Genomic DNA, 27,033 nt, shown 5'->3' with positions numbered 1-27,033 from the left:
AAGGACATAAGGGGAAGAACTGAATTGTCTAGCTGCAGAATGAAGACTGGAGGGGCAGCTTTCTTCTAGACCAGTGGTTCTCAACCTTTCTAATGCTGTGACCCCGCAATACAGTTCCTCATGTTGCGGTGACCCCAAGCCAGAAAATAATTTTGGTGGCTACTTGATAACTGTAATTTTGCTATAGTTATGATTTGGAATGTAAATACCTGATATGCATTATGTATTCTCATTGCCTCTCCGCCTCCTAGGCTTCTGTCCTCCGGCGCTTGCTGCACCTGCCCACTGATGACGTCAGCAAGCGCCGGACACACATAATGTGCTGCTATGGACTGTGTCGCGTTCCCCCGCTTCCCCTGCCCCTTAGGCCCCAAACGGATGATGCAATCATGTGTGCGCATGACCGCAGGCATTCAGTTTAGAACGCACGTCCATAACGGCATGCGTTCAAGCTGAATAGCGCTGCTGCAGACGGTAGCACGGCTTCTCAGCAGCTAAAGCCATTGGAAATATGTATTTTCCGATGGCTTTAGGCGACCCCTGTGTTTTGGTCGTTTGACCCCCGCCGGGGTCGTGACCCACAGTTTGAGAACCACCATTCTAGACAGAAGTGCTGTCAGAAGCCATTGTTCCTTTGCTGAGCCCTGCCCCCCACAGAACTGGCAGGCAGGTGCCATATCCTAGTCTCCATCAACCTCACTATCACTGTTAGTCCCACCCTAGTGATTCCCTGAGGCCCTGCCCCACCCAACATGTGAGCTCATATAAATAGCCAGTTCCATATAAATGTCTTCCTTGCTACAGACTTTGGGCTTTCCTAAAATCTCTCAAACAAGCAGTATCTGGCCTTTGCATGCCCCATCCCTTGGCTAATTCGCTGCAGGCTTAGGACTATTGGCAGCTGGCCTTGGTTCAAAGCTTTGCCTCTACAGGGCACCTCTAAGCACAGCACAGGTAGACGCCATCTGCACAAGACCCTAGGCAAAGTACAGGAAGTGCCTGACCTTGCAACTCCTGGGAGATCCCAGAGCCAGTACACCCAGTCGATAGCTATGTAAGATGCTGGATTACTGTCCTATTACCTCCATTAGCTACACATTTAAGGAGCACACTCAGTAGGCACTAAAGTCCCACTGAACAAGTCCTGCTCTGTAAGGTCAGCTCCTACACAGCAGCTCCTCCTCTGTAGTCTCAGTTGGTTCTCACAGATGATTGGCCTGGGGCCAATCCCTCCCAGTGATGCAAATAGCAATAAAGGCTCAACTGTAACACAACAGTGCATACAACCCATACAGGGTACACACCTGGAGCGCCCAGTCTGGGTGACTGGGGACACTGTACCACTAGGCCTTACAGAACATGTACTACATAAGGCTACTTTACCAAGTTGGGAGACTTAGCAGCTTTGCCTGATATATAGAAACAAACATAGGGAAGCAGCCAAAATGAGGAGACAAAGAAACAGGTCGCAAGTGAAAGATCAAGAAAAAGAACTAAATAAAATGGAGACAAGCAAACTAACAGATACAGAATTCAAAACAGTGGTTGTAAGGATGATCAAGGAATTTGGTGAGAACTTCAACAGCATAAAAAATGACATAGGAACCGTAAAAAAGAACCAGTCAGAAATGAAGGGTACATTAACTGAAATGAAGAATAAGTTACAGGGAATCAACTGTAGAGAAGATGAAGCCAAGAATTATATCAGTGTTTGGAGTATAAGAAAGCAAAAAACACCCAATTAGAAAAGCCAAAAGAAAAAAGAGAAAGAGAAAGGAAGAGAGAAAGAAAGAAAGAAAGAAAGAAAGAAAGAAAGAAAGAGAAAGAAAGAAAGAAAGAAAGAAAGAAAGAAAGAAAGAAAGAGAGAGAGAAAAAGGGCCTGACCTGTGGTAGCACAGTGGATAAAGCATCAACCTGGAACACTGAAGTCACGGTTCAAAAACCTGGGCTTGCCTGGTCAAGGCACATATGAGAGTTGATGCTTCCTGCCCCTCCCCCATTCTCTCTCTCTCTCTCTCTCTTCTCTCACTAGAAAAATAAATAAATAAAATCTAAAAAAAAAGAAAAAGAAAATAAATTAGGATAGTGTAAGGACCTTTGGGACAACCTAAGTATCCCAACATTTGCATCATAGGGGTGTCAGAAGGAGAAGAGAGAGAGCAAGAAATTGAAAACCTATTTGAAAAAAATAATGATGGAAAACTTTCCTAACCTGGTGAAAGAAATAGATGTACAAGTCCAGGAACCACAGAGTCCCACAGAGTCTTTGGGTTGAACCCAAAGAGACCCACACCAAGGCACTTCATAATCAAAATAGAAAAAGTTAAAGACAAAGAGAGAATTTTAAAAGCAGCAACAGAAAAGCACTCTCTTAACTATAAGAGAGTGTCCATAAAAACTTATGGACACTCTCAGGCCAGAAGGGATTGGCAGGAAGTACTCAAAGTATTAAAACAAGTACCTACAACCAAGATTACTCTACCCAGCAAAGCTGTTAATTTGGAATAAAAGGGCAGTTAAAGAGCTTCCGAGATAAGAGCTAAAGGAGTTTGTAACCAACAAAACAGTGTTAGAAGAAATGTTAAAGGGTCTTCTTTAAGAAGAAAAAGAAAAAAAGATATCAAGAATATGAATAATAAATGGTCATTAAAAAGAATGCATTTCTACTTTTTTGTGACATCAGGGATGGCTCTCTAAAGGTATTATGCTAAGCAAAATAAATCAGAGAAAAAGCAATACCATAGGAATTCAGTTACATGTGGAATGTGAAGAACAATGCAAAGGAACAAACAAAACAGAAACAGACTCATAGATACAGAGAACAGACTGATGGTTGGCAGGCATCAGGGAAGCAGGTTAGGGGGAAAAAGTGAGTGGATTGAGAAGTACAGATTGGTAGGTACAGAATTGTCATAGGGATGTAAAGTACATCAGGACATATAGTCAGTAATATTGTCATAAGTATGTATGGTGCCAGTTGGGTATTGGAAATATCAGGTGGGACACTTTATAAAGTATATAATTGTCTAACCACTGTGTATGTTTCATACAAAATAATATTGATTGTAAACTGTAATTTTAAAAATTTTAAAAAGAATTTGAAAAAGATCTCACAGTAAGATTTATCACTGGGATTTAAACCAGATGAATACAAATAATTGATGTCTTAGACTTAGATGAGCTTGAATTTTCCAGCATTCCAATACTGAGATCAGTGTGTTAGATTTTACATGAATTAGCATGACTTATGACAAAGCAGAATGAAAAACTGCCTGGGTCAAGAAGACTGGAGATTCCTAGGGGTTAAGCAGAGGCGTTATCACTGCTTTAATTTTCATGCTTCTCTGAGAGCTGTTTGTCTCAGCAGCATTTTTGGTTTGACTTTTCAAAGTGGAACTAAATATATAAAGGTAAAAAATGTATCATACAATCCCCAAATTGATTTTGACAGCCCAGAAAATAGTAGGAGATCTGGGGACATTATGACTTCTATTCATCAACAGATACCAGTTTTAGGATACTGTTGTTGAACTACGTATTTTTGACATTATCAAAGCCTTAAAGCTTTCTCTCTAACCTAAAGTTAAATGACTGATTTTAATATAACTAGGTTATATGTCCTGTATAGATAGCTTAATTCTGGAAGATATTTTGAGCATGTTTTCTATTTAAATGCTATAAAAACAGAAAATAGATTCAAGGTTTCAGCTGAGTGTGTGCATTATGGGAAAGGGGAGGCTTGTTCTTGATATTTCTGAGGTCTGTAATATTTTACAAATTAATTTTTAGCAATAAACATGCTGTTATGGGATATATTATGTTTCCCACTGATACAAATGGTTGTATGTTGTCCAGTGCCGGAGAGTGCATTGCCATAATATCTTTCCAGTTAGAAGATTTAACAAACTACTCTTCTGAGTATTTGAAATTCCCAGTAAAGAATGGAAGTTTTTGTTATTAATGCATTAGGATTAGAAACAGTATGGGATAACAATGAGCTGACTTTATGAACTCATGGGAAAGATGGCATTTTGGGAAATAGTCACTCACAACAGAGAAAGACTCCTAAATTTAGTTTTTTGTTTGTTTGTTTGTTTGTTTGTTTCTATTTTTCTGAAGTTGGAAACGAGGAGGCAGTCAGACAGACTCCTGCATGTGCCCAACCGGGATCCACCCGGCATGCCCACCAGGGGGCGATGCTCTGCCCATCTGGGGTGTTGCTCTGTTGCCACCAGAGCCATTCTAGTGCCTGAGGCAGAGGCCATAGAGCCATCCTTAGTGCCTGGGCCAACTTTGCTCCAATGGAGCCTTGGCTGCGGGAGGGGAAGAGAGAGACAGAGAGGAAGGAGAGGGGGAGGGGTGGAGAAGCAGATGGGCGCTTCTCCTGTGTGCCCTGGCCGGGAATCGAACCTGGGACTCCTGCATGCCAGGCCGATGCTCTACCACTGAGTCAACTGGCCAGGGCTAAATTTAGTTTTTAAAATATGTGTAATATTTTTCACTCTATAAACACTTAGCTGATAAACACTAATATTTACATTCAACTTATTTTGTGATGGTACATTTACTAGTTTTAAGTATAATGCAAATATAGAATACAAATATGGATACAGAATAGAAAAATGAATTCTAATAATACAAATAAACTTATTGCTATTAAAAATTTAGTATGGGCTTTAGTAAGCCCATGGGAGCATTTACAAGAATATTCTTGCTCTTTTGTTCCTTGATGTTTCACACAAGAAATCTGAAGCTGTCATCTTATGTCAAATGTCAACTTTTCAGAACATATATTGTATATACAAAATTACATATTGGCCATTTCTAACTTGTAAAGGATAGATTTTCATCTAATTAAATAATACGAGTTTATCTGTTTTTATTTTTATAATTGGTTTTTAATTTATTGATTTGAGAGAGAGAAACAGACTTGTTGTTGCACATATTTATGCACTAATTGGTTGATACTTGTACGTGCCCTGACTGGGGATTGAACCTGCTATCTTGTCATATCGGGACTATCTCTAACCATCAGAGCTAGTTTTATATTTTTAAAGATTTTATTTATTGATTTTATAGAGAGGAGAGAGAGAGAGAGCAAGGAGGGGGTGGGGGAGAGAAGGAAACATCAACTCATAGCAGTTGCTTCTCATATGTGCCCTGACTGGACAAGCCCAGAGTTTAGAACCGGCAACATCAGCATTCCAGGCCAACGCTTTATCCACTGAACCGCCACAGGTCAGGCCAATAGAGCCAGTTTTTAAACTGTCACTCTATATTAAATTGAAGAGGAAAACATTTTTTTCTTCTTAACAGAATTATCATAATCTCACAGCTACTTTAATTTTAAAAGTATTGTAGAGCCGAATAAAAATCAGAAGCCAAAATTATAGTGTTTACTTTAAAATCTAGCCTTCTAGATGTGTGCAGAAACTAAATTCCAGGCACATTGCTTCCATGCCAACAAGAGTAAGTTGAGAGAGGTGTCTGTTTCAGCTCTGGAAACACTGCAAACACACGAGCTGTTTTCACTGCTTGTCTTACAGAGCACTCAGCACAGTTTAGAGCTGTCTGAACTGTAAGAAGGGACTAGGAGAAATCAACATGCAGAAATGACTTTGATAGACTTCATGACTTTGAGGGTTGGAAGCTAACATCCAGCACGCATGTGTGTGAGTGTGTGTGTGTGTGTGCACTCACGGGTATAGAATAGAACTTCTCATCTGAATATATTTATCTGTGGCTGTTGAATTTTTTTTTGTTTTCTATAAGTGAACCATTTCATCTTTTAATAACAGTTGCAAATGCATGTAGCTTTTAAACTTCTGACATGTAATTGAAATGGAACATCCAACTGTGAAGAAAGTTGATTGCAAAGCAATTAGAATTGATTTTACTTGTGTGTTTTTTTCCCCAGGTCAAGCTAATGCCTCCTGCTCCAAATGATGACCTAGCAACACTCAGTGAGCTGAGTGATGGCAGCCTGCTTTATGAAATTCAAAAGCGCTTTGGGAACAATCAGATATATGTAAGTGCCCTTGAAATCGCCTTTTGCAGTGCATTTGTCTTGCTGCACATTTTTACCCTTCAGTGCTGCAAATGGTACAGAAACTGGGTTTAATGCTGCTTCTGGTCACGCTGATAGCTTAAGGCAGATTTCTCAGCACTCAGGTTAATTCTTCTGGTGCAGTTATAAGGCAAGTTCAGCCAAGTTTCAAATTTCAGAGTTGTGAAGTGAAAGTTAATAACCTGAAAGTTAACAGACAAGTTCCTTGTAATGCTTGCTGTTGAAGATCTTGCTAGAATCATCAGACTCTGCCAATCACTTTTAAAAATACTGTTTGTTTCCTCTACTTTAATTTAGTCTTCTAGTTCTAGAAAAGGAAACTGAAGAGGAAAAGTTGGTTATGGCTGGAGAACTGCATCTCTATTTGCATGAAAAGATAAACTATTGTTCCTCTAAATTATGAAGTAAATAATTTATACAGGGATCTTTGATAATAGGATACAAATATATGACTCAGATGAAAAACAGCATGGGGCATTTATTTGCTGTGGTCCTATCCTTCTTTATATGTGTTATTTCTATTAGTACTAGTAATAATTTAGACACCATGAGATCTCAATCTCTTTCTTAAGCTGTCTCTTTCTCTCTTCTTGATTTTGTCTTACTCAACTCAGAGAAATTCAGTCAGAATGTCTTTAGAGAAATCTGATTATACACATGTCTACTATCCCTTTTTCATAACACCCTTTTCCTACTGTACTGAGAAATTGATTAGGTAATTTTCATAGAAATGGGAGGCCTCTTATTCCCTTACAAATAATAAATTGTAAGGTGCTGATTAGCCTATAAAAATTAAGTGCAGCATCTTAATGCTTGGATAAATAACCTGGCACTGTAAACACACTTAAAATTAAATCCTTTTCTCAAAATTAATGAAACTGAGTCTTGGTATGAAGTGTTGAAACCTGATTACTTTTATTTGTTATTGCTCTGTTCCTTGTGTATTATTTTTATTCTGTTTTTTCTCCTCACCCATCATTGTGTTGATTCTTGTTTTTAACTTCTTAGTTATATTATCAGAAGACCACTGCTTGAGTTGTTTTGAATTTCTTTATTTCTTCATGCTTTTCGAGTGGCTTTCTCTCCCAGATATCCATTTAATTTACTTCACTCCATCTCAATGGTCGCCATTCTCTTCAAAGCCAATATCATTTTTTTTTCTCCAACAGCTTCCTCACATTCTAGAGCAAACTTCATTCTCTTTCTATCTGTTCTCACAATGAACTGGAGTAATTTTTGTAAAGAACAGATATGGTCACAAAACTCCCAGTCTTAAACCTTGCCTATGGCTTATCACTTTTCATGGGAAGATGACCACAGTCCTTATTCTAGAGCAGGGGTCCCCAAACTTTTTACACAGGGGGCCAGTTCACTGTCCCTCAGACCATTGGAGGGCCAGACTATAAAAAAAAACTATGAACAAATCCCTACATACACTGCACATATCTTATTTTAAAGTAAAAAAAACAAAACAGGAACAAATACAATATTTAAATTAAAGAACAAGTAAATTTAAATCAACAAACTGACCAGTATTTCAATGGGAAGTATGCTCCTCTCACTGACCACCAATGAAAGTGGTGCCCCTTCCAGAAGTGCAGCGGGGGCCGGATAAATGGCCTCGGGGGGCCGCATGCGGCCCGAGGGCCATAGTTTGGGGACCCCTGTTCTAGAGTGTAGAATCTCCTATGAGTCTCATCAGGATCTGGTCCCTGTATACTATTGTTGGTGACTCTTAGCCACTGATCATTGCCTGCATCAGGGAATTTTTTTATTTTTCTTTCCATCAAGTTCCTTTTCCACCTCCCTTAACTATATAAACTCCCACTCAAAAATTTCTAATTCTTTAAGTCATTGTGGAGGATCTTCCTGTCGAGCATTTAAAGCTGCTCGTGGTTATATAGCTCACTGTGGTTTGATTAACATCTGGCTCCTGTTCTAGACTCTGAACTGAGTGAGAACAGGAGTCAAGGTGATTTTGCTTGCCATGAGTCCTGGCCAAGTGCTTTGTAGTCTTAAATAAGAAATAATTCCTAACTGTTTATCTGCGCCATGGTTCTAACTCCTCCACAGAGTGGACCATCTTCATAGACACTCTCTGCTCTGTATCTGGATAATCAGAATTAATATTCCCTGTTTTGCTAAAGTTCACATTATACATAAATTTGACACTGAGTGAGGTGTGATTTTCCTCTTCTCTGTACCTGAAATATTGAAGAACTAAATCATCTAGGATCAATTTTGTAATGAGTGTTCCATGTTATGGTATTTGAATTCACCTCTCATGGATAGACAAGCAATTTAAACATTACTGATTGAGTAGTTATAAGTGATACTCAAAGTATATCTTATGGGCCACTGGATATGTGAAATTTTCATTAGCAGTCTGCAATGAGATTAAGCATTTAGAATCTCATAGTAATTTGATGGTTTCATTTTCATCTGTTGAACCCAGTAAGACTCAAAGTTTATATTTGGTATGTTTTTGTCTTTTTCAATTTTATTTTTCCAGGAACTCATCTTTATTATGTTTTACAAGTATCAGTTCATGATGAACTAGAAATAAAAACAAGCATTTTTCCCCCTCAAATATAATGGCACTAATTTAATAGATGTCTCAAGATAAAATACTCAAATATGGTAGTGTGATCTCAACACCCACCCTTTCAGCACATCCTCTCACATCGCAATTAACCACCTCCCCTTTCTTTCGGCTTTAAGGCCAGAGTGCCTGGTAGTAGTATTCAGGCTTGTTTGTCTTCCATATTCCCTGATTTTACTGTAATATCATCAGCCCTACCTTCAAAGTATGCATAAAGCATGATTTCACTGCTGCCACCGGCCCATCAGAGCCAAGATAAAATATTTCGTTTGAATTGTTTAACAGGGATCTTCTTCTTTTTTTTGCTAGTCTGATTGTTATATTAGATGATCTTTCAAAATAATCTATACATTGTTCTTTTAAGTAAATGGATAGCATTTCATTTAGCTACCAAATTGGGAAGTTTCCATACAGTCTGTAGCGGTAGGAAGTTCCCAAACCATCAAACAAAAAATGAATTGCAGGTGATGAGACATGTGCTTGCTAGGAAACGTGCAGAATAAAGGCATTGCATTCCCTGAACAATTCTTGTCAACAATAACAGAGAGAATAGGAGATGCATCTCCTATTTTGATGCATCAAATCTCTTCATGGATGGCCGATAAGCACGTAAGCAATATTCTCTTTTACAAACACACTGGTAGAACCTGAGACTCATAAAGAATAGAAACCCCACAAAGTAAAAAAACTATATCTCATTAGCCAAGTATGGAGCCTGGCTCATGTCAGCCGCTTAATAACTTACTGTTCCCCTCAAGGTGACCCAGCTGGATGTGGCAGGTCTTCTTTTTTTTTTAAGAGTTTTTCAAGAGGTAAAAGTTTACCAGCTGGTGTCAGAAGTTGAAGTCTCTCTCACTTCCAGGTTATTTGAAATGGTGTGGGTGGACACACTTTCCCCAGCCTGGTTACTGAGGTCTTGTCCAAGATATGCTGTGTTGTGCGGGACCTGCCTGCAATCGCCACTTAGTTAAGCATGTCCTTCCTTTCAGCCTAAACGACTCTTTCGAACACTTGACAGTGTGAGTTACTTTTAAAAAGTAATGTAGCAGAAATATGAGGTAAATGAAACCTTCACATTTCTATAATTTTAAAAATTCTTTCTCTGCAGTCCTTTAAAAATTTTCCATTTTATTAAAACAAGCTTTTCAGAATATGGTATAAACCCATATAAAGTCATTTTTATGATTATCATTAATATCCAGATTACATTTTTATAATTACTATTTTATCACAAAATATATCATCAAAGACAGTCTCAATTTCTTTCATTAATTAGATCAATTACATTTTAAAAGGAAAATACAGTTTAGAGTTACTATATTTTGACTTTATCTTACAATTTTTCATCTTCCTTAATAAGTATATTTTTCACTTATCCCTCAGTCTTTCTAGTTTCATTTTTATTCTATGGAATTTAATAGTAATTTTGAAAAACAAGACCTGACCAGGTGGTGGTGCAGTGGATAGAGTGTCAGACTGGGATGCAGAGGACCCAGGTTCAAACCCCCAAGGTCGCCAACTTGAGTGTGGGCTCATCCGGCTTGAGCGGGGGGTTGCTGGCTTGAGCACGGGATCATAACACATGACCCTATGGTCACTGGCGTGAGCCCAAAGGTCACTGGCTTTAGCCCAAGGTTGCTGGTTTGAGCAAAGGGTCACTCTGCTCTGCTGTAGCCCCTCTGGGTCAAGGCACATATCAGAAAGCAGTCAATGAACAACTAAGGTGCTGCAGTGAAGAATTGATGCTTCTCATCTCTCTCCCTTCTTGCCTGTATGTCCCTATCTGTCCCTCTCTCTGTTTCTGTGTCTGTCACAAAAAAAGAAAAGAAATGAGAAACTAAACAAATAAGATCTTCTGTTTGTTCAATTATTTCACTTTTATTTCTTTTCTGCTTTACTTGCTATAAAATTCTGGCTAATCTTTTTAAGTAGATGTTGCATTGCATTAAAACATATAAAGGGAATAATGTACAGTTATTAGAGTTATTAGTGTATAGCTACATAAGTTTAATTTGATGACTATACATATCTAACCAGCAGCTTCATAAAGAAATGGAATATAAAAATCCCCTTCCCCAATTCACCCTAATCATTACAAAAGTTTCTGACATATAAAGCTTTCAAATATATTTTGTCTGGTTTATTAATTTTATATAAAAGGAATCATCAAGTATATTCTCTTTTGTGTCTTTCATCTTTCATTTATCATTATGTTTCTGATATTTATACTGTGTGACTATATCCTAATTTATTAATTGACTCTACAATTGAGGAACCTTTGATTTGTTTTTACTTTTTTGGTTATTATAAGTAATACTAATAGAAACTGTCTTACATCTTTTTAGAGGTACACATAGATAAGTATTTCTGTGGGGCATTTACCTAGAACTGGAATGCCAGCATCATAAGGTATATTCAGCTTTAGTAGATATGGCCAACTAGTTTTTCAAAGTGGTTGAACTTCCACCACAGACTTTGAGGTTTACATATCCTCACCAACACTTAGCATGGTCAGTATTATTTGTTTTATTAATTTAATTTTATTTTTTTCAAATTCTGTTCAACCTGGCAGTTTTGCAATGGTGTTTCTTTATGGTTTTAACTTAAATTTCTCTGATAACTAATGATGTTTTTCTCTGATAACAATATGTTTTTGTTGCTTATTTGATTCTCTTACTTTGTGAGGTACCTGTTCAATTATATTGCCATTTAAAAATATGTAGGTTGGTTTTGGCCCTGGCAAAATAGCTCAGTTGGTTAGAGTGTCGTGCTGACATGCCAAGGTTGTGGGTTTGATTCCCCAGTTGAAGCACATACAAGAATCAACCAATACACAGAATTGAATGAGTGGAATAACAAGTCGATGTTTCTCTCTCTCTCTCTCTCTCTCTCTCTCTCTCTCTCTCTCCTTTTCTCTCTCTCTCCCTTTCTCTCTCTCTGAAAATCAACAAAAAATGGTTGCTTATATTCATTTTTTTCCTTGAGGTGTAGGGTTTTATACATTCAGGCTATTTGTTGTCAGATATACATATTGCAAGACATTTTCTCCCAGTTTGTGGCTTACATTTTATTCTGCTTTTAGTATTTTTAGATGAAGAGAAGTTTATAATTTATATGAAGTTCTTTAGGGTTAGTGTTCCACTTAAGAAATTTTGGCCTTGGTCATACAAATATTCTTCTATATTTTCTTCTTGAGGTTTGGTTGCTTTGACTCTAACATTTAAAGTGTATTACCAGTGTGTAAATGATTTCAGTGGCTAAAGAGGAGGGTCAGGATTAATGTTTTTCCCATGAGTATCTGCCTGCTCCATTGCAGTGGTATCTTTGTCATAAATCTGGTGACCGTGGGGAGTGATTCTGTCTCTCAAATCTGGTTTTTGATGTATGGATCTGTTTTTCTCTCTAGAAACAAACACCAAAATATCTTAATCATCATAACTATACACTAAATCTTGATATATAGCAAGTACTCTTTAACTTTGTTATTAAAAAATATCTTGGCTAATTGTGACTCTTGGTCATCCATATATATCTTAAAGTGAATTTATCAGTTTTAATTGGATTTTATTGATATTGCATTAAGTATATGGATTAGTTGGGAATAATTGAGATTTTTACAATATTTGATTTTTCATTTGATGAAATGTTATACTTAGATCTTTAATTTCTCTGCAACATTTAAAAATTTTTAGTGCAGAGTCTTGCGTATTTTTCATGTTTGATGCTATAATTAATGTTTTCTTATTAAAATAATAAGCCAATTTTAATTTTCTAATTATTTATGGCTAACAGAGATAGAATTTTTATTCTTATATTCACCTTTTATCCATCCATATTAATTTTGTATGGAGTTTCTTTTGAAAATTTAGCATACATTTTCATATACTCAGCAAATAAAGACTATTATTTTTCACTTTTAAATTTTGATTGCTTCTTTACTTTCCTTTCATGAATTATTTCTCAGGATAAGACTGCCAATAGAAAGATAACTGGAAGTTATAAAAATATTAATTGACTATAAAGGTTTACAGATGGGGTATTATAGTATTGTACACCTGAAAGCAATGTAATGTTATTTTATTAACCAATGTCACTCCAATAAAGTAAATTAAAAAATATATATATATATATACATATACATACAGTTTTGTTAATAATATTTTGTATAATTCAATTGGTCAATGTCCTAATTATTACATTTTCAAAATTTTGGCTGCTTATTCAATGAATTACTGAGAAAAAAACTGTTAAAATTCCCACTATTATTGTGACTTTATGTTTTTCTTCTTAAAGCTGTTGTTGCTTCATATATTTTTATCCTAGATTTTAATCCACAAAAATTTAAAATTTCTGCATATTCCTGATTGATTTATCACTTTATCATTATGAACTGTCCCATTTTTTAACTCTTATTGCTTTTTTTAAAATTAATTTTAATGGGATGACATTGATAAATCAGGATACATATGTTCAGAGAAAACATCTCTAGGTTATTTTGACATTTGATTATGCTGCATTCCCATCACCTTCTACTGGTTTTCTTTTACCTGAAAGTATATTTTCTATGAATTGAGTATTACTAAACGACCTTTTTTGTTGTTATTGTTTGTATGTGTATCTTGCTCCATTCTTTAACTTTCAAATTTTATTATCCTTTAAATTTAAAGTGTTTCTCCAGAGTAGCACATAGTATTTTCATCCAGTTCATAATCTTTTGTTCATGAGAGTATTTAGTAGCTTTACATTTGATGTATTGCTGATATATTTGAGTTTAATTCTATCATTTATTTTATATCTTTTTGTTCTATCTGTTTCATGTGTATTTATATCTCATTACTTGTCCTTTTTAATTAAAAAGTATCTTTATATACTTTTTGTTTTTTTATCAACTTATGCATTTTATTATTAATCAGCTATGTATTTTATCATTGTTCTTTATCAACATAGACCTCTTTATATACTTTCTCCAGCATATTTTGCTGTGTTTTAACTTTAAATTTTTTATAACCAGTCTAGTTCTCACAAAATCCCTTTACAATAAGAAATTCTTACAAACTAATTATTTCACTTTTTAGTGTTAAGCAGGACAAACCTATTGGCCTTATTTTATTTGAATTGAACTTTTCTATTTCTTTATTTACAAACTTAAAAGTAATGCACAAAATGTTAAAATGTAATTTTTACTAAATCTTTTTATTGCACAGTGATTTTTAATTGAAAGGTACAATTTATATGATTCAAGAGCTATTTATATCCTTTTCTTTTAACAGACTTTTATTGGGAACATCCTTTTGCTTGTTAACCCATTCAAAGAGCTTCCAATTTATTCTACCATGGTGAGTATAAAATTTAAAATATCATTTAGTAATGTAAAATAATATTTACCATACATACCTCTTTGTTTCAAAGGACCATGAAGAAGAAAAACTGTAACAATAAGTAATGTCAGATTTTTCAGAAAATTCTAAATTGAGTGGTTGCATAATAATTTTCTTCATTATATTTAGTATGTAAAGACTTTTGGCATGTAATTATTTATAATACTATTTTTTAATGTTTTTAGAATTTTAAGTGATTTCTTTTTATTTTATATGTTGGTTATTTAAGCCTTCTCTAACTTTTTAAAATCAATTTGCTAGGAATTTATTAATTGTATTAATGTTTAAAAATAACTCAACTTTAAAATTTTTTGTTGTATATTTACTCTTTATACCATTCATTTTTGCTTTTTATCTCTATGTTTTTTACTTCTTTCTACTTCCTTTGAGTTTAATTTAAAAGTTGCTTAAGTTTGTAGTTATGTCATTGATTTTTTTGCCTTTTCTAAATATGTATTTGCAACATTTTTTTTTGCTTTAAACACAGCTGGTTGCTAGGTTAACTAAGTTACTTGACTGACTAAGTTATTAATTCTCTCTACTACTATTTGAATATACAGATAAAACCATCTATTAAATTTTTCATATTAATTTTTTAATATTAAAATATTTATTTTCTACTTAGAGATTCCTGATCTCTGGCGAAATTTTTTTTTCACCACCTGTTTTCTTAAAAATGTTAAAAATGTATTTTAAAATGTGTGCCTGAGGCCCTGGATGGCTAGCTTAGCAATAGAGCATCGGCCCAGTGTGTGGAAGTCCCCGGTTCAATTCCTGTTCAGGGCATACAGGGAAAGCACCCATTTGCTTCTCCACCCTTCCCCCTCTAGTTTCTCTCTGTCTCTCTCTTCTCCTCCTGCAGCCAGGGCTCCATTGGAGCAAAGTTGGCCCGGGTACTGAGGATGGCTTCATGGCCACTGCTTCAGGCACTAGAATGGCTCCGTTGCAACAGAGCAACATCGCAGATGGACAGAGCATTGCCCTCAAGTGGACATGCTGGGTGGATCCCAGTCAGGCACATGTGGGGACCTGTCTCTCTGCCTCTCCACTTCTCACTTCAGAAAAAAAATAAAAATGTGTGCCTGATATAACTTATTATTAATCTAGTAACTCTAATACTAGATAATAATAGTTTTAAGAATTCTAATCTAATTATAATATCTGATTATATATTCTCTGTTTCATGTTGTAAACAAAAGTTCACACTTACCATCTGTGTCTTACTTTTAATTTGTTACCAATACAATTAACTGTTATATTAAGCTTTTGCATAGTATTCATTTCTTATCTAGCAAGTCATTAATCATGGACGTAGAACACCCTTTGTGGCAAACTTCATTTTGAGACTGCTATAAACACATGACAGCAAGCAGCCCTGTGCATTTAGGTATCTTGCTGCCATAAGCAGTGTTGATCTGACGCTAACATTCACCAGGGGAAGTGGCACGGCATGGGCCAGTAGGCAGGCAGTTCTAAACGAAGTATAACCAATGTGGAAAGGTTCATTATTATGCTTCCTATTGATGCTGAAGTCAAGTATCATCACTCATTTTAAACACGTAAGAGGTAAGGAAGAAGGAGACAATAGAAAAGTAGTCAGATATTTCTGCATTGTAATTAGGGACAGGAATGCTTTATAAAACCAACAAACATTTCTTGAGTCTATGAAATGGACCATGTTATGTTAGATATTTAGGGATGTTTGGTAAGAGCATCTTTGTCCTTAAGAGCTGTATAGACACTCTAGAAGCAAAATACAGGGGGAAAAAAAATTAAAAAAATAATCACAGCCTGACCAGGCTGTGGTGCAGTGGATAGAGCGTTGGACTGGGATGTGGAGGACCCAGGTTCGAGACCCCCGAGGTCAGTAGCTTGAGTGCAGGCTCATCTGGTTTGAGCAAGGCTCACCAGCTTGAGCCTAAGGTTGCTGGCTCGAGCAAGTGGTCACTCGGTCTATTGTAGCCTCACAGTCAAGGTGCATATGGGGAAAGCAATCAATGAACAACTAAGGTGCTGTAACGAAAAATTGATGCTTCTCATCTCTCTCCCTTTCTGTCTGTTCCCATCTGTCCCATTCTCTGACTCTCTCTTTCTCTGTCACCACAAAAAAACAATCACAGATTCCACTTGTAGCTGAGGACAGAAAATACCTCTATTGGGGGTATATACTATTAACTGACATGTCAAAAGGTTAAGATGAAAGGAAATCCTAGTTTAAGAAAGGCATTACCTGGAAAAGAAATGCAATGGGGCAAATCTTAAAGAATAAATAAGATTCTGATAATGGAGAAAGGGGACATATTTTGGAAAATTGTCTAAAGCCACATTATGGAGATGAAAAAAATATATAAGGCCATTTAGAGAAATGCACAGAATAATTCATAAATTAAGAAGGTCAAAAAGCTGAATAATTAAAATTTTAGTTTAGGTTAAGATTATAAGCTAAATTAATGAGAGTTTGGATTTTATTTTTCAGAAAATAAAGAACATTTTGGAAAAAAAGAAGTCTGATGCAGTTAGTGTTTTAAGTCTATTTGTTGCCCTCAGTTTAAGGAAAAGAGATATTTAGGCAAGAAGACTAGTTATGAGGTACTGAACTAATCCAAGAGTAAGTTTATCATGACCTACTACGGGGAATCTGGTAATAAGGAATAAAAGAAGGCATTGAGTGAGTTTATGCAAAGACAGTAATATTGAAAGAGTAATTTTATTTGAGGAGTGAATAGAAGAAGAGATGATCAGTTGATGACACAGATTTTGAATTTGTGAGTCTGGAAAGAGTAAGGGTATCAATAACAAAGAAAATGAAAAAAAAAAAAAGAAAAATTCATGAGGAAAAACCAAGTTCAGGTAAATATATGGAGTTTTTGGAGATTAAATTGATGTAATATTGAGATTCTATACTGCATGCAAGTTAGAAGAAATTCTCATAGACAGTTCCCTTTGTGAGATTTCTAGGATTCACACTACATTTAAGAAGGAGGTAGAAAGATAATAGAAAACAAAGAAGGGGGAGGGAAGTGGGAGGGGCAGACAATAGTGACAAGGGACTATAGTTGTGGTGGCAGCTAAACAACTAGGTCTGATGTATTAGCAAAATTAGTAACCGGAAAACCGGTGAACAAGGGAATGTAACAAGAACAAATGCTTGAGCAGTGAACATTTATCTGCTCCACACACATCCTTTCTCTGATGTTTCTGATTATTACTTTTACTATGTAATTCACAAACCAAAGAGGCATCTCCCTGAATCTCAGTGTATAAAATGATGACACCATTCAGGAGAAAATACCTGGGGATAATTTTTCAAGATCATATTTTTGAGTATACACAATACAGAACTGAGCAGTACCCAGTCTGCTTTCTGTCCTCTCATTGTCAGTGAGATTAAGCTCTCCCAATATGTAATTTGGCATCTTATGTGGGATGCCCGGTTAGGACTTGGCTTAATTTTAGATTCTTTCTGCTGTTGGTCTCCTGATAGTCCCATTGCCAGGCATGTTGGGTTTGGCAAGTGGCTAGAGGGTCTGAGCAGGGTTTTGTAAATTCCAGGGGACAGGGCTGGGAAGGAATACCAGTGGCCAGCATTGTTTAGGGTTAGTTATTGCACAGCAGGCCTGCTGCAAAGGGCTTTACTTATATTATCACATTCAATCTCAAAAGGCAACCCAATCAGTATAAGAATAATTATTTCCACTTTGCAGGTGGATAAACTGAGGCTTAAAGAGATTAAATAAGCTTCTTAAGGTTTTTGTATCAGTAGCAGGTCATGTGACCCCATAGCAAATGCTTGACAGACTACTCTCAGCAGCAAGGTGCTAGGCCCAGAGGCACATAAATATTTAATTATACATGGGCTTTTAATAAAACATTTTTTTTCAATGTGTGCCATATACATATAGGTATATAAATAATGAACAGGAAATTCAATCAGACAAGTAGAATGATGACATATTCAAGCTATAGTGTGGCACTAACATAACGGGCCATGAACCCTCCAGCCATTGGCAGCAGGAGGGTTCCACAGGTTACCAGGATCCCAACGCTGTGGTCTGTGAATGGCCTACTCAAAAGCATGGAACTGGGTGGTTGGCTTCATAAATCAGAATGTGGCAACATCTGTAATCTCCTGACTGGTTACTAAGAGGCATCCTGCACAATGGAAACTAAGAGGGAACTGATCCATAAAGAACGGCCTCATTCATTGGAAATGGAGAGTCCAGCAAAGACTAGAAATGACCACAAATGAAGATCATGTAATGTCAACTCATCCATAAGATAAAAAAGAGCACATAAAATTTCCATGGACCGGAATTATTTTGTTCCCAAATGCTACTAATGCTAATAAGGTGAAGTGAGAGAGGCAGCCCATGGGAAAGGAAGTGTCTCACCCTGATGATATTTGCTGGACCAAATGAGAATGAGCAATAATATTGATAATTATGATGATAACCAATATAAAGTTAGATAGCTTGTTGTCACTCAGAAAAATAGGACTTATGTAAGTGAAAATCTTTAAGATTTGATAGAAATAATTCAATAGAAAATGGTATCATGTTAAAATTCTTATTTCATATTTATATTACTTTTACAGCATAGAATTAGTGTCAAGCAAAGTTTTATCAGGTAACAGCAATGAACTATTCTATAATATAAATTTTAAAATTGCATGAAAAGGAGGTTTACAAGAGAAGGGAACTGAGGAAGGTTACTGGTTTGGTTATTGTGAAAAAACATTATTTTGACACTCAAGGTCTGTTACTTCATCTAATATCTAGGAGAACTAAGCCTAAAGGGAACAGGCAATCTCAAATAGGTGTGAAGAAACAAAGTAGGATTGTGATGCACTCTATGTACAAGCAGTTTCATATATGCTCCTGGGTCTCTTGTGTTTCCCTTTGTTTCTAATACCTAATGAAATGCTTAAAAATATTTTGTCAAAATAAGATTAGGTCTGTCCATGTTGGACTTGGGGAGAAGTGGAAGTATGCTAATGCAAGTTTTCAAAAAGAACAGAAATTTGTCCTAAAAGAAAATAAAGTTGGGCTAGATCTTCCTGGTGGGTTTATGAATTATACTGTATATATCACTGACATACAAATAGTGTTTTTTTTTTAATTCAGTGAGAGAAGGGGAGGCAGAGACAGACTCTCACCTGTGCCCTGACTGGGATCTCCTAGCAAGCCCACTAAAAGGCAATGCTTTACTCCTCTGGGACATTGCTCCATTGCTTGGCAATTGAGCTCTTCTTAGTGCCTGATGAATGGAGGCCATGGAGCCATTCTCAGTGCCTGGGTCTATCACTACAATCAAGCCATGGCTGCAGGAGGGGAAGAGAGAGAGAGTAAGAGAAGCAAGAGGGGGGGCTGGAGAAACAGATGGGCTCTTCTCTTGTGTGCCCTGACTGGGAATCAAACCCAGGACATCTACACATCAGGCTGATGCTCTATCACTGAGCCAAGCAGCCAGGGCTGACATTCAAATAGTTTTAATACTCACTTTTAATTTGGGAATAATTCAAAATGCAAAGAGTTCAAGTATAAGACAATAGACAAATTTGAGCATACCACCATATGGATCTCATTTCTTTTAAAAATATTTTAAATAGTCTGAGCTGTGGTGGTGCAGTGGATAAAGGGATGACCTGGCATGCTGAAGTCACCAGTTTGAAACCCTAAGCTTGCCTGGTCAAGGCACATATGAGAAGCAACTACTGTGAATTGATGCTTCCCAATATTTCTCTCTCTCTCTAAAATCAATAAATAAAATCTTTAAAAATATATATTTTAAATAAATAATGTGTTGTTTTCCATACACTTCTGCGATCAGGATGCAAACTTAAAGATGTTACAAGAAAACATTGTTTTCTGTTTTAAGTGTAACATATATTTTCTGAGTAATACAGAAAACAAAGTAATGTTTTAATGATCTGGTTTCTTAGGTTTCACAGTGTGCTATGAACACTTGAGCTTACTCCTTTTATAAGCAATCATAACTGCTATCCTGTAAATGTTATACTCTCATCTAATCTTTTGTTTATTGACTATATATATATAGCCTCTATACATACATATGCAGTCTTAATGCATATGCCATTATTTTCAATTGTAATTCACTCAGAGGACATATTAGCTATATCCTTTTAAAAATTTATTAACCGGCCCTGGCCGGTTGGCTCAGCGGTAGAGTGTCGGCCTAGCGTGCGGAGGACCGGGGTTCGATTCCCGGCCAGGGCACACAGGAGAAGCACCCATTTGCTTCTCCACCCCTCCGCCGCGCTTTCCTCTCTGTCTCTCTCTTCCCCTCCCACAGCCAAGGCTCCATTGGAGCAAAGATGGCCCGGGCGCTGGGGATGGCTCTGTGGCCTCTGCCTCAGGTGCTAGAGTGGCTCTGGTCGCAACATGGTGACGCCCAGGATGGGCAGAGCATCGCCCCCTGGTGGGCAGAGCGTCACCCCTGGTGGGCGTGCCAGGTGGATCCCGGTCGGGCGCATGCAGGAGTCTGTCTGACTGTCTCTCCCTGTTTCCAGCTTCAGAAAAAATGAAAAAAAAAAAAATTTATTAACCATTGTGCTTTCAAACATTTTTTATATAAAAAAATTTGGATCTTGTTAATTTATTCGAGAGAGAGAAAGAGAAGGTGGGGGGGCAGGAAGAATCAACTCCCATATGTGCCTTGGCCAGTCAAGCCCAGGGTTTCAAACCAGTGACCTCAGCATTCCAGGTCAATGCTTTATCCACTGTACCACCACAGGTCAGGCAAGTTAATTTATTCTAAATACCCTATAGTATTTTATCATGTTAAAACACAATCATATTAGAAATAGCTGCAGAAGCTTCCAGCTGAGCCAGGCCCAAAGTTTCTTCACAAAATAATTGATGGCATTTGTAGCTGAATGTACTCTCTACCAGGGTTAGCAGAGTGTTTGGGATGCCACAAAATTGATGCGTGTTCTGGAAGATATTACCAAATGTTTCAAAGCTGTAGTTGGTAAAAATTTATCTGATGAAGAGACATCTCAGCAATCTAATCGGTTGACTTCATTTCATGAAGAAACTCTCATGAAATGCTTGAAAAGTGGAAAAGATAAAATTATTCAGGCTATGTTAGAAATAGTTGATATTTACTCTGCACAGCTACTAGATTTTGATTGGCAGTTAAAGCTTGCAGTTTCTTGTGACAAGATTGCTACATTACAAACACAACTTTTAAACCATCATCTTGACATAAAAGAAAATTATGAAGTCAGACCATATTCTTTTGAAATGAATAAAGAAGAGCTGTAGAATCTAATAAATTCCTTGGAAGTAGCTAATAAGTTCATCTAGCCATTGAAATAACTGGAAATGATGAACACCCACATTATCAGAGTACACTGCTACCACCGTTAAGATAGAGGGAATGAGTACTATGCATTCAGAATACCTGCAGTATGCTATAATGCCAATCCAAGAACGCGGCCATGTGCAGATTACAAAGATAATTTATCCAGCTTCCCTAAGAGCAGGAAGTTACATGTTTTCTGCTCCTACAAAGAGTACTAAGACTTGTTTTGTGTGTACTATTTTTTTTGCTAATGTTTGAAAGTCTCTGCAGAGAGATTCCTAGTCAAACCTAACTCCTTAAATTTAGAAGATATTGCCAAATTAGTCTTGTGATTAGTTAGAACACACCAGATGGTATTATAGATGTGTTTCTCCAGCCCTGGAGAAAACATTTTGAAATCAACTGCATCACTAACTTAGCCATGTGACCCAGAACTGGTCACTAACTTCTTTGCATCAGTTTCTTCATCTATGAAAAGGAAAATGATTCTTATACCCAAGTCATCAGTTTCTAGGAAAATTGGATGAGAAAGTGAGTATAAACTACTGAGAACAAGAGCAAGCATTTAGCAAGTGTAAGCAATTATTATTATTAAACTACCTTTCATTAAGTTACCAATATTTTATATGTAATATATGGCCTTATTGTTTGAAATGGCACTTCCCTGGTTACCAGAGAGTTTCTGCATCCTTTCTCATATTTATTGGCCATTCTTTTCCATTTTTACTCTTTACCTAATTTTTTCTTTTATTTCCACTTTTTCTCATTGATTTCTAGGAATTGTTTAGAAAATACTGATAACTTATTGATTCTATGCACAGCTTATTTTCCTCTCTGCCTTTGCTTCGCCTTTTTATTTTATTATTATAGCGCCTGTGGTTGAATAGCAGTTGTTAAATGTAATGTTGTGTGGTTGACCCATCATTACCATTATAAATTGTTTGTGATGCTTATTTCCTTGCCCCAATCATGAGAGTACTATTCTATATAATTGTCTAAATTATTTAAGCTTTGCAGTTCATATTTGAAACTTAGATTCATATGGAATTTATTTTCACAGATGGCAGGAGATAGAATTCAACATTTGTTTCCTCTACAAATACATGGTCAGTTTCTCAACACCATCCTTTACTATACTAAGAAGGGATGCAGAGCCCTGTCACGCACCAAATCCCCACCAATGCCTGTCTTGAGTTAGCTCTGTAGTGTGTTCTAGTGATTTCTTTTTCCAATATCAACACCAGAACCACAGTGTTTAATGCCTTTGGCTTTTTGAAATTTTTATCAAGGTATAATGCGTGTGCAAAGTGCTCATTTCTAAGAGTACAGACTAACAATAACTGTTCATGAGCACTCAAGTGGAGAACATTACTAGCACTCTAGAAACCCCATTGTTGCCTCTTTCTTATCACTACTAAAACCTTGTCCAGGGTACCACGGACATGACCTCCAACAGCGTAGATTAGTTTTACCTATTTTTGAACTTTATGTAAATGGATCTTAGAGTATGTGCTCTTTTGTGTCTGACAGGTTTCACTCAATGTTATATTAGTGAGATTTGTCTAATAATGTCTTACAACTGTAGATCACTTATTCTCCTTTTAAACATTCTTTCCCCCTGTAATTTTAAATACCTTCAAAATGTATGGACACTTTGCAGACAAGTAGTATAAACAACCTTTTTCCTCAAGCATTTTCAAATAATTTGCTGGAAAATTGTTCCATCAATGTTGAAGATGTGTACCATAGGTTTCCTACGAAGGCGTGCTCCTGAATCACCTCCTTACCACCATCAAAAACAGGAGGTTACTACCAACACACTGCTAGCATCCCATCAAGAGGCCTCATTCAGGTCTTCCCCGTTGTCCGCATAATGACCAGAGAACCAAAGCCAGGCCGCCAGACAGGGTGCGCTGAATTGCCAGGCTCTTTGATATCAATCTGGAGCAGTTCTTTAGTTTTCTCTTGACCATCCCAATCTTGACATTTTTGAAGAAACAAGCCAGTTATTGTGTAAAATAAAAATTCCTCACCTGCTAGTTCTTCATGACTCAGAAGTCCTCCTATCATTTCGTTTTATTCATATGTAAATAGATCCATTAGAAACTCAAAAGGACTAAATATACCGGCAAGTGAATCACCATGGCAATCACCATAAATCACTGTCACTGAAATTAAGTTAATTAAAATTTTGTTTTTTGAGAAATTTATAAATTTATATGTATTTCAGTGACAACTGCCTTCTATTGAAATTAAAAACCCTTTCTACCTTATGTGACAGAAATTAGATGTTGTATTTGATGTAAATTATCACAGTTTCAGTTTACTTCATGTTATCTATTAAATTGGGTTTTTGTGAGTTGCTCTTCTTAAAGACAGCTGACTAATTTAAATAATGAAGGATTAAATATAAGCTTCATTTTATCATTATGAACATTTCAAATGTGCTGGGAAGGACGTCCTTTTACAAATGTTTTCTAGTTACAAATGAGGTTCAAAATTCAAAACGAATTCACTTTCGTGTTTTGGAAGTAAGTCAACTGAGTCGTGCAGTCGAGGAGCCTTTTTACAGAGATTTCTGTCCTCTTGCCGCGCTGTTTTCCAGATCTCAGAGCTGTACCTGAGCAGCTCGGGGCGGCCGTGCGCCTCTCTGCCGCCGCACATCTTCTCCTGCGCCGAGCGGGCCTTCCACCAGCTCTTCCAGGAGCAACGGCCCCAGTGCTTCGTTCTCAGGTAAACCCACGCTGCACCCCATCCCCGGGCTCGGCTGTAACATTGTCTTCATTCCCTATGGCTTACGTTTGTCTACTTCCCCAGCAGTTTGCAGTCCAGTGTGTCTTTGCAACAAGTACGTTTGACTCCTTACCAAGAAGAAGCATCTTTGTTGTTGGAAATAGCCCCAGTGTGGCTGAATCGATAGCAGCAAACTGAACTTGTGACTCAGTTCATTTTGAAGGTTTGCAGCTTAGACATAGAGCGTGTTTGCTTTCAAGCCTCGGAACACGCGGGGAAAGAAAGGCTCCCAGTAAGAGCGAATCTGTACCACCGCTCTCCAAAATGTGGTGCTGCCCAAAAAGCAAAATAAAAATTGTTAGCTTGCAAAATATTTCCAAAATAGCATACGAGTAAGAGGTTGTTTTCACTCTTGTTCTGAAGTGTCCCTGGGACGAGAGAGGCACTGGAGGGTTGCCCCATCCGTTCTTGAATCGAACAACTGTACTTTTACTTGCTTTATCTATTGTTTTCTGGCCTTACTGTGACAAAAAGGGAACAGTTCTTAAAACTTGTGAGATTGCAAGGGGTGTATGGGTACTGTTAACAATAATAAGTAATATTTATTGAAAACTAAGTGCTAGATCTTTGCTAGATGTTGTCTATGTATTATATTAAAATAATTAGTCTAGGGTCCTATAGTTAGTAAATAGCAAACTGGAGATGTGAGCCCAATACTGTGAATGAATAGGTGGTGACTAATTAGTGCAGGATCCTGTGTACCTAGAAGTGAGCCTAGGAGTCAGGCTTCTGAGCACCAACGAAGCTCAGCTTTTCTCTTAGCCTTACGCCAGTGCCTGGCTAGCCCCCTGCTGCTATCCTAAGGAGGCTTTCGGACAGCCCACCCTAACAGCCCCTAAAATGATGGCCACAGTTCCATAGATTTACCTAAATTCTTATTGAATCCACTTAATTTTTTGAAAGATATTCATCCTTAGCAAAGCTCTGAGGAACCAATATTTTTATCACTTTTGGAAGTCTGCTTATTATAGAGTTCACAATGCCTAGCGAGTTCTTTCAGTAAAGATTCCTGTAACCCAAAGATTTCTACATGTTCTGCTCATGGAATTTTATTTTCATTAAGAGTTGTTGGTATTCTGCAGAAGTAGTATCCATTTGAGACATTTCTTAAGGCTAAGATGCCATGCGTCAACCATTTATTCTAAAAAATAAAGATTTCTTTACTAAGTTTCAAGACGGTATCACCTGGTCTTGGTGTCCATAGTTGTAGAACAAATGTGTGATCACAAGGACTTAACTATAGTCATTCTCAATCTTCTTTCATTTTCTTTTTATTTTTGAGAGAGGCAGGGAGAGAGACAGGAACATCGAGCTGCCCCTGAATGTGCCCTGACCAGGGGAATCGAATTGGCCACGTTTGTGCTGCGGGACAATGCTCCATCCAAACAAGCTACCTGGCCAGGGCTTACGTTTTATTGATTTTTTGAGACAGAGAGAGGAAGAGAGAGAGAAGGCAAGGAGAAGGGTAGCATTCATTTGTTGTTCCACTCAGTAGTATATCCCTTGGTTGCTTCCCATGTGTGCCCTAACTTGGGATTGAACCTGCAACCTTGTTGTTTTGGGATGTTGCTCTTAACTGACAAAGCTAACTGGCCAGGGCCAGTCTTATGTCAAGATTAGTGTTTTTATGTAGCTTCTTGTCCTCCTTGATTTTCTTGACCAGTATAAGGATTTTCTACTTTATATTAATTTATATTAATACATTAAAAATTAACAAATTTAGAACTCACCTAAATATACTATTTGAAGTTCATTTATTCAGTTTTATTGTGTCTCATAAATAGAATATGCAATGAATATTTTTTAAGATTTGGGGATCAAAACTGATAACTTAGTGTCAGCCAAAAAACTTTTATTTCCAAATTTCAATTTTATTTCTCATTTTGTTGGTAATTATAGGGCCCAGTGGCACACTAGGATTCATCTTGAGTAAAAGTCTTTAATAATTTTCAAATATTTTTCCTGGGGTACACTTGAGAGTCTGAAGTCCACCCTAATCTACGTTACCTTTGATTTCCTAAAGGCTTCGTTAAACAAATTTAATTAATTGTTTGGACATGTTTGGCAAGTATCCATTATCCTAAGTATATGTTGAGAAAATCTAAGTTGATGCTGTTTGCTGTACACACAACCAACTTGTGCACTAAGTGGTATAGGGTCTGCCTCTGTCACATACAGCTTTATCAGCCAAGGCTGTTCAAATATGAGTACTCTTATAGACTCATGATTGGTATAACCCAAATTCTCAAGTCAATTTATTTATTTATTTTTTAAAAGGCTATTTTAGCTATTTTAGTGTCTGAGACAAGGCCGTGGAGCCATCCTCAGCACCTGGGGCCAACTTGCTCAAACTGTTTGAGCCATGGCTGCAGGAGAAGGAGAGAGAGAGAGGAGGGGGAGGAGTGGAGAAGAAGATGGTTGCTCCTCCTGTGTACCTTGACCAGGAATTGAACCTGGGATTTCCACACACTAAGCAGATGCTCTAGGGCTGAGCCAACTGGCCAGGGCCTCAAGTCAATTTCTCGTTTAATTATAGACTTGAATTTTGAGATTAAAAAATGTATCTTTAAGAGGTTAAAAATTTTAGTTTTATTGTGATTGCCTGTGGAGCCAAGCCTAGCATACATAACCCATTTTCCTTTTCTATTATTTCCTGTATTTTACTCAGTTTAAATGAAAGGTGGCCATTTTGAGAAGTTATGACATGGTTAAAATGTGTATGATTTTAGCTATCCCTTCCCTGCTCCTATTTTGGCAATCTAGCAATCCCATGAGTGCAGTGGTGGGAACAGACGGGGACGCACATGACCACCAGGTCGGCCCCATTCCCTCACATGCTTCTGTGTCTCCAAATCTACAGACTGATT

The 27,033-nt window shown here is 37.0% G+C and overlaps 1 protein-coding gene and 1 pseudogene across 2 annotated transcripts in view; both read left to right on the top strand.

Moving 5' to 3' along the window:
* The window catches only part of MYO16 (myosin XVI), a 592,224-nt gene that overhangs the window by 254,577 nt on the left and 310,614 nt on the right, over positions 1 to 27,033 (top strand). For both annotated transcript variants that reach the window (XM_066380569.1, XM_066380568.1), the window contains exons 11-13: positions 5,918 to 6,028; positions 13,940 to 14,005; positions 23,979 to 24,106. In XM_066380569.1, coding sequence (XP_066236666.1) covers positions 5,918 to 6,028; positions 13,940 to 14,005; positions 23,979 to 24,106 — 305 coding nt within the window. The remainder of the gene's footprint in view (positions 1 to 5,917; positions 6,029 to 13,939; positions 14,006 to 23,978; positions 24,107 to 27,033) is intronic.
* LOC136403257 (COMM domain-containing protein 8 pseudogene) lies at positions 18,283 to 21,375 on the top strand (annotated as a pseudogene).

The sequence above is a fragment of the Saccopteryx leptura genome, chromosome 4 (assembly GCF_036850995.1).
Source record: "Saccopteryx leptura isolate mSacLep1 chromosome 4, mSacLep1_pri_phased_curated, whole genome shotgun sequence".
Classification (NCBI taxonomy): Eukaryota; Metazoa; Chordata; class Mammalia; order Chiroptera; family Emballonuridae; genus Saccopteryx; species Saccopteryx leptura.
Note: the sequence above shows the minus strand (reverse complement) of the source record. Positions and strands in the feature narration are given on the sequence as shown.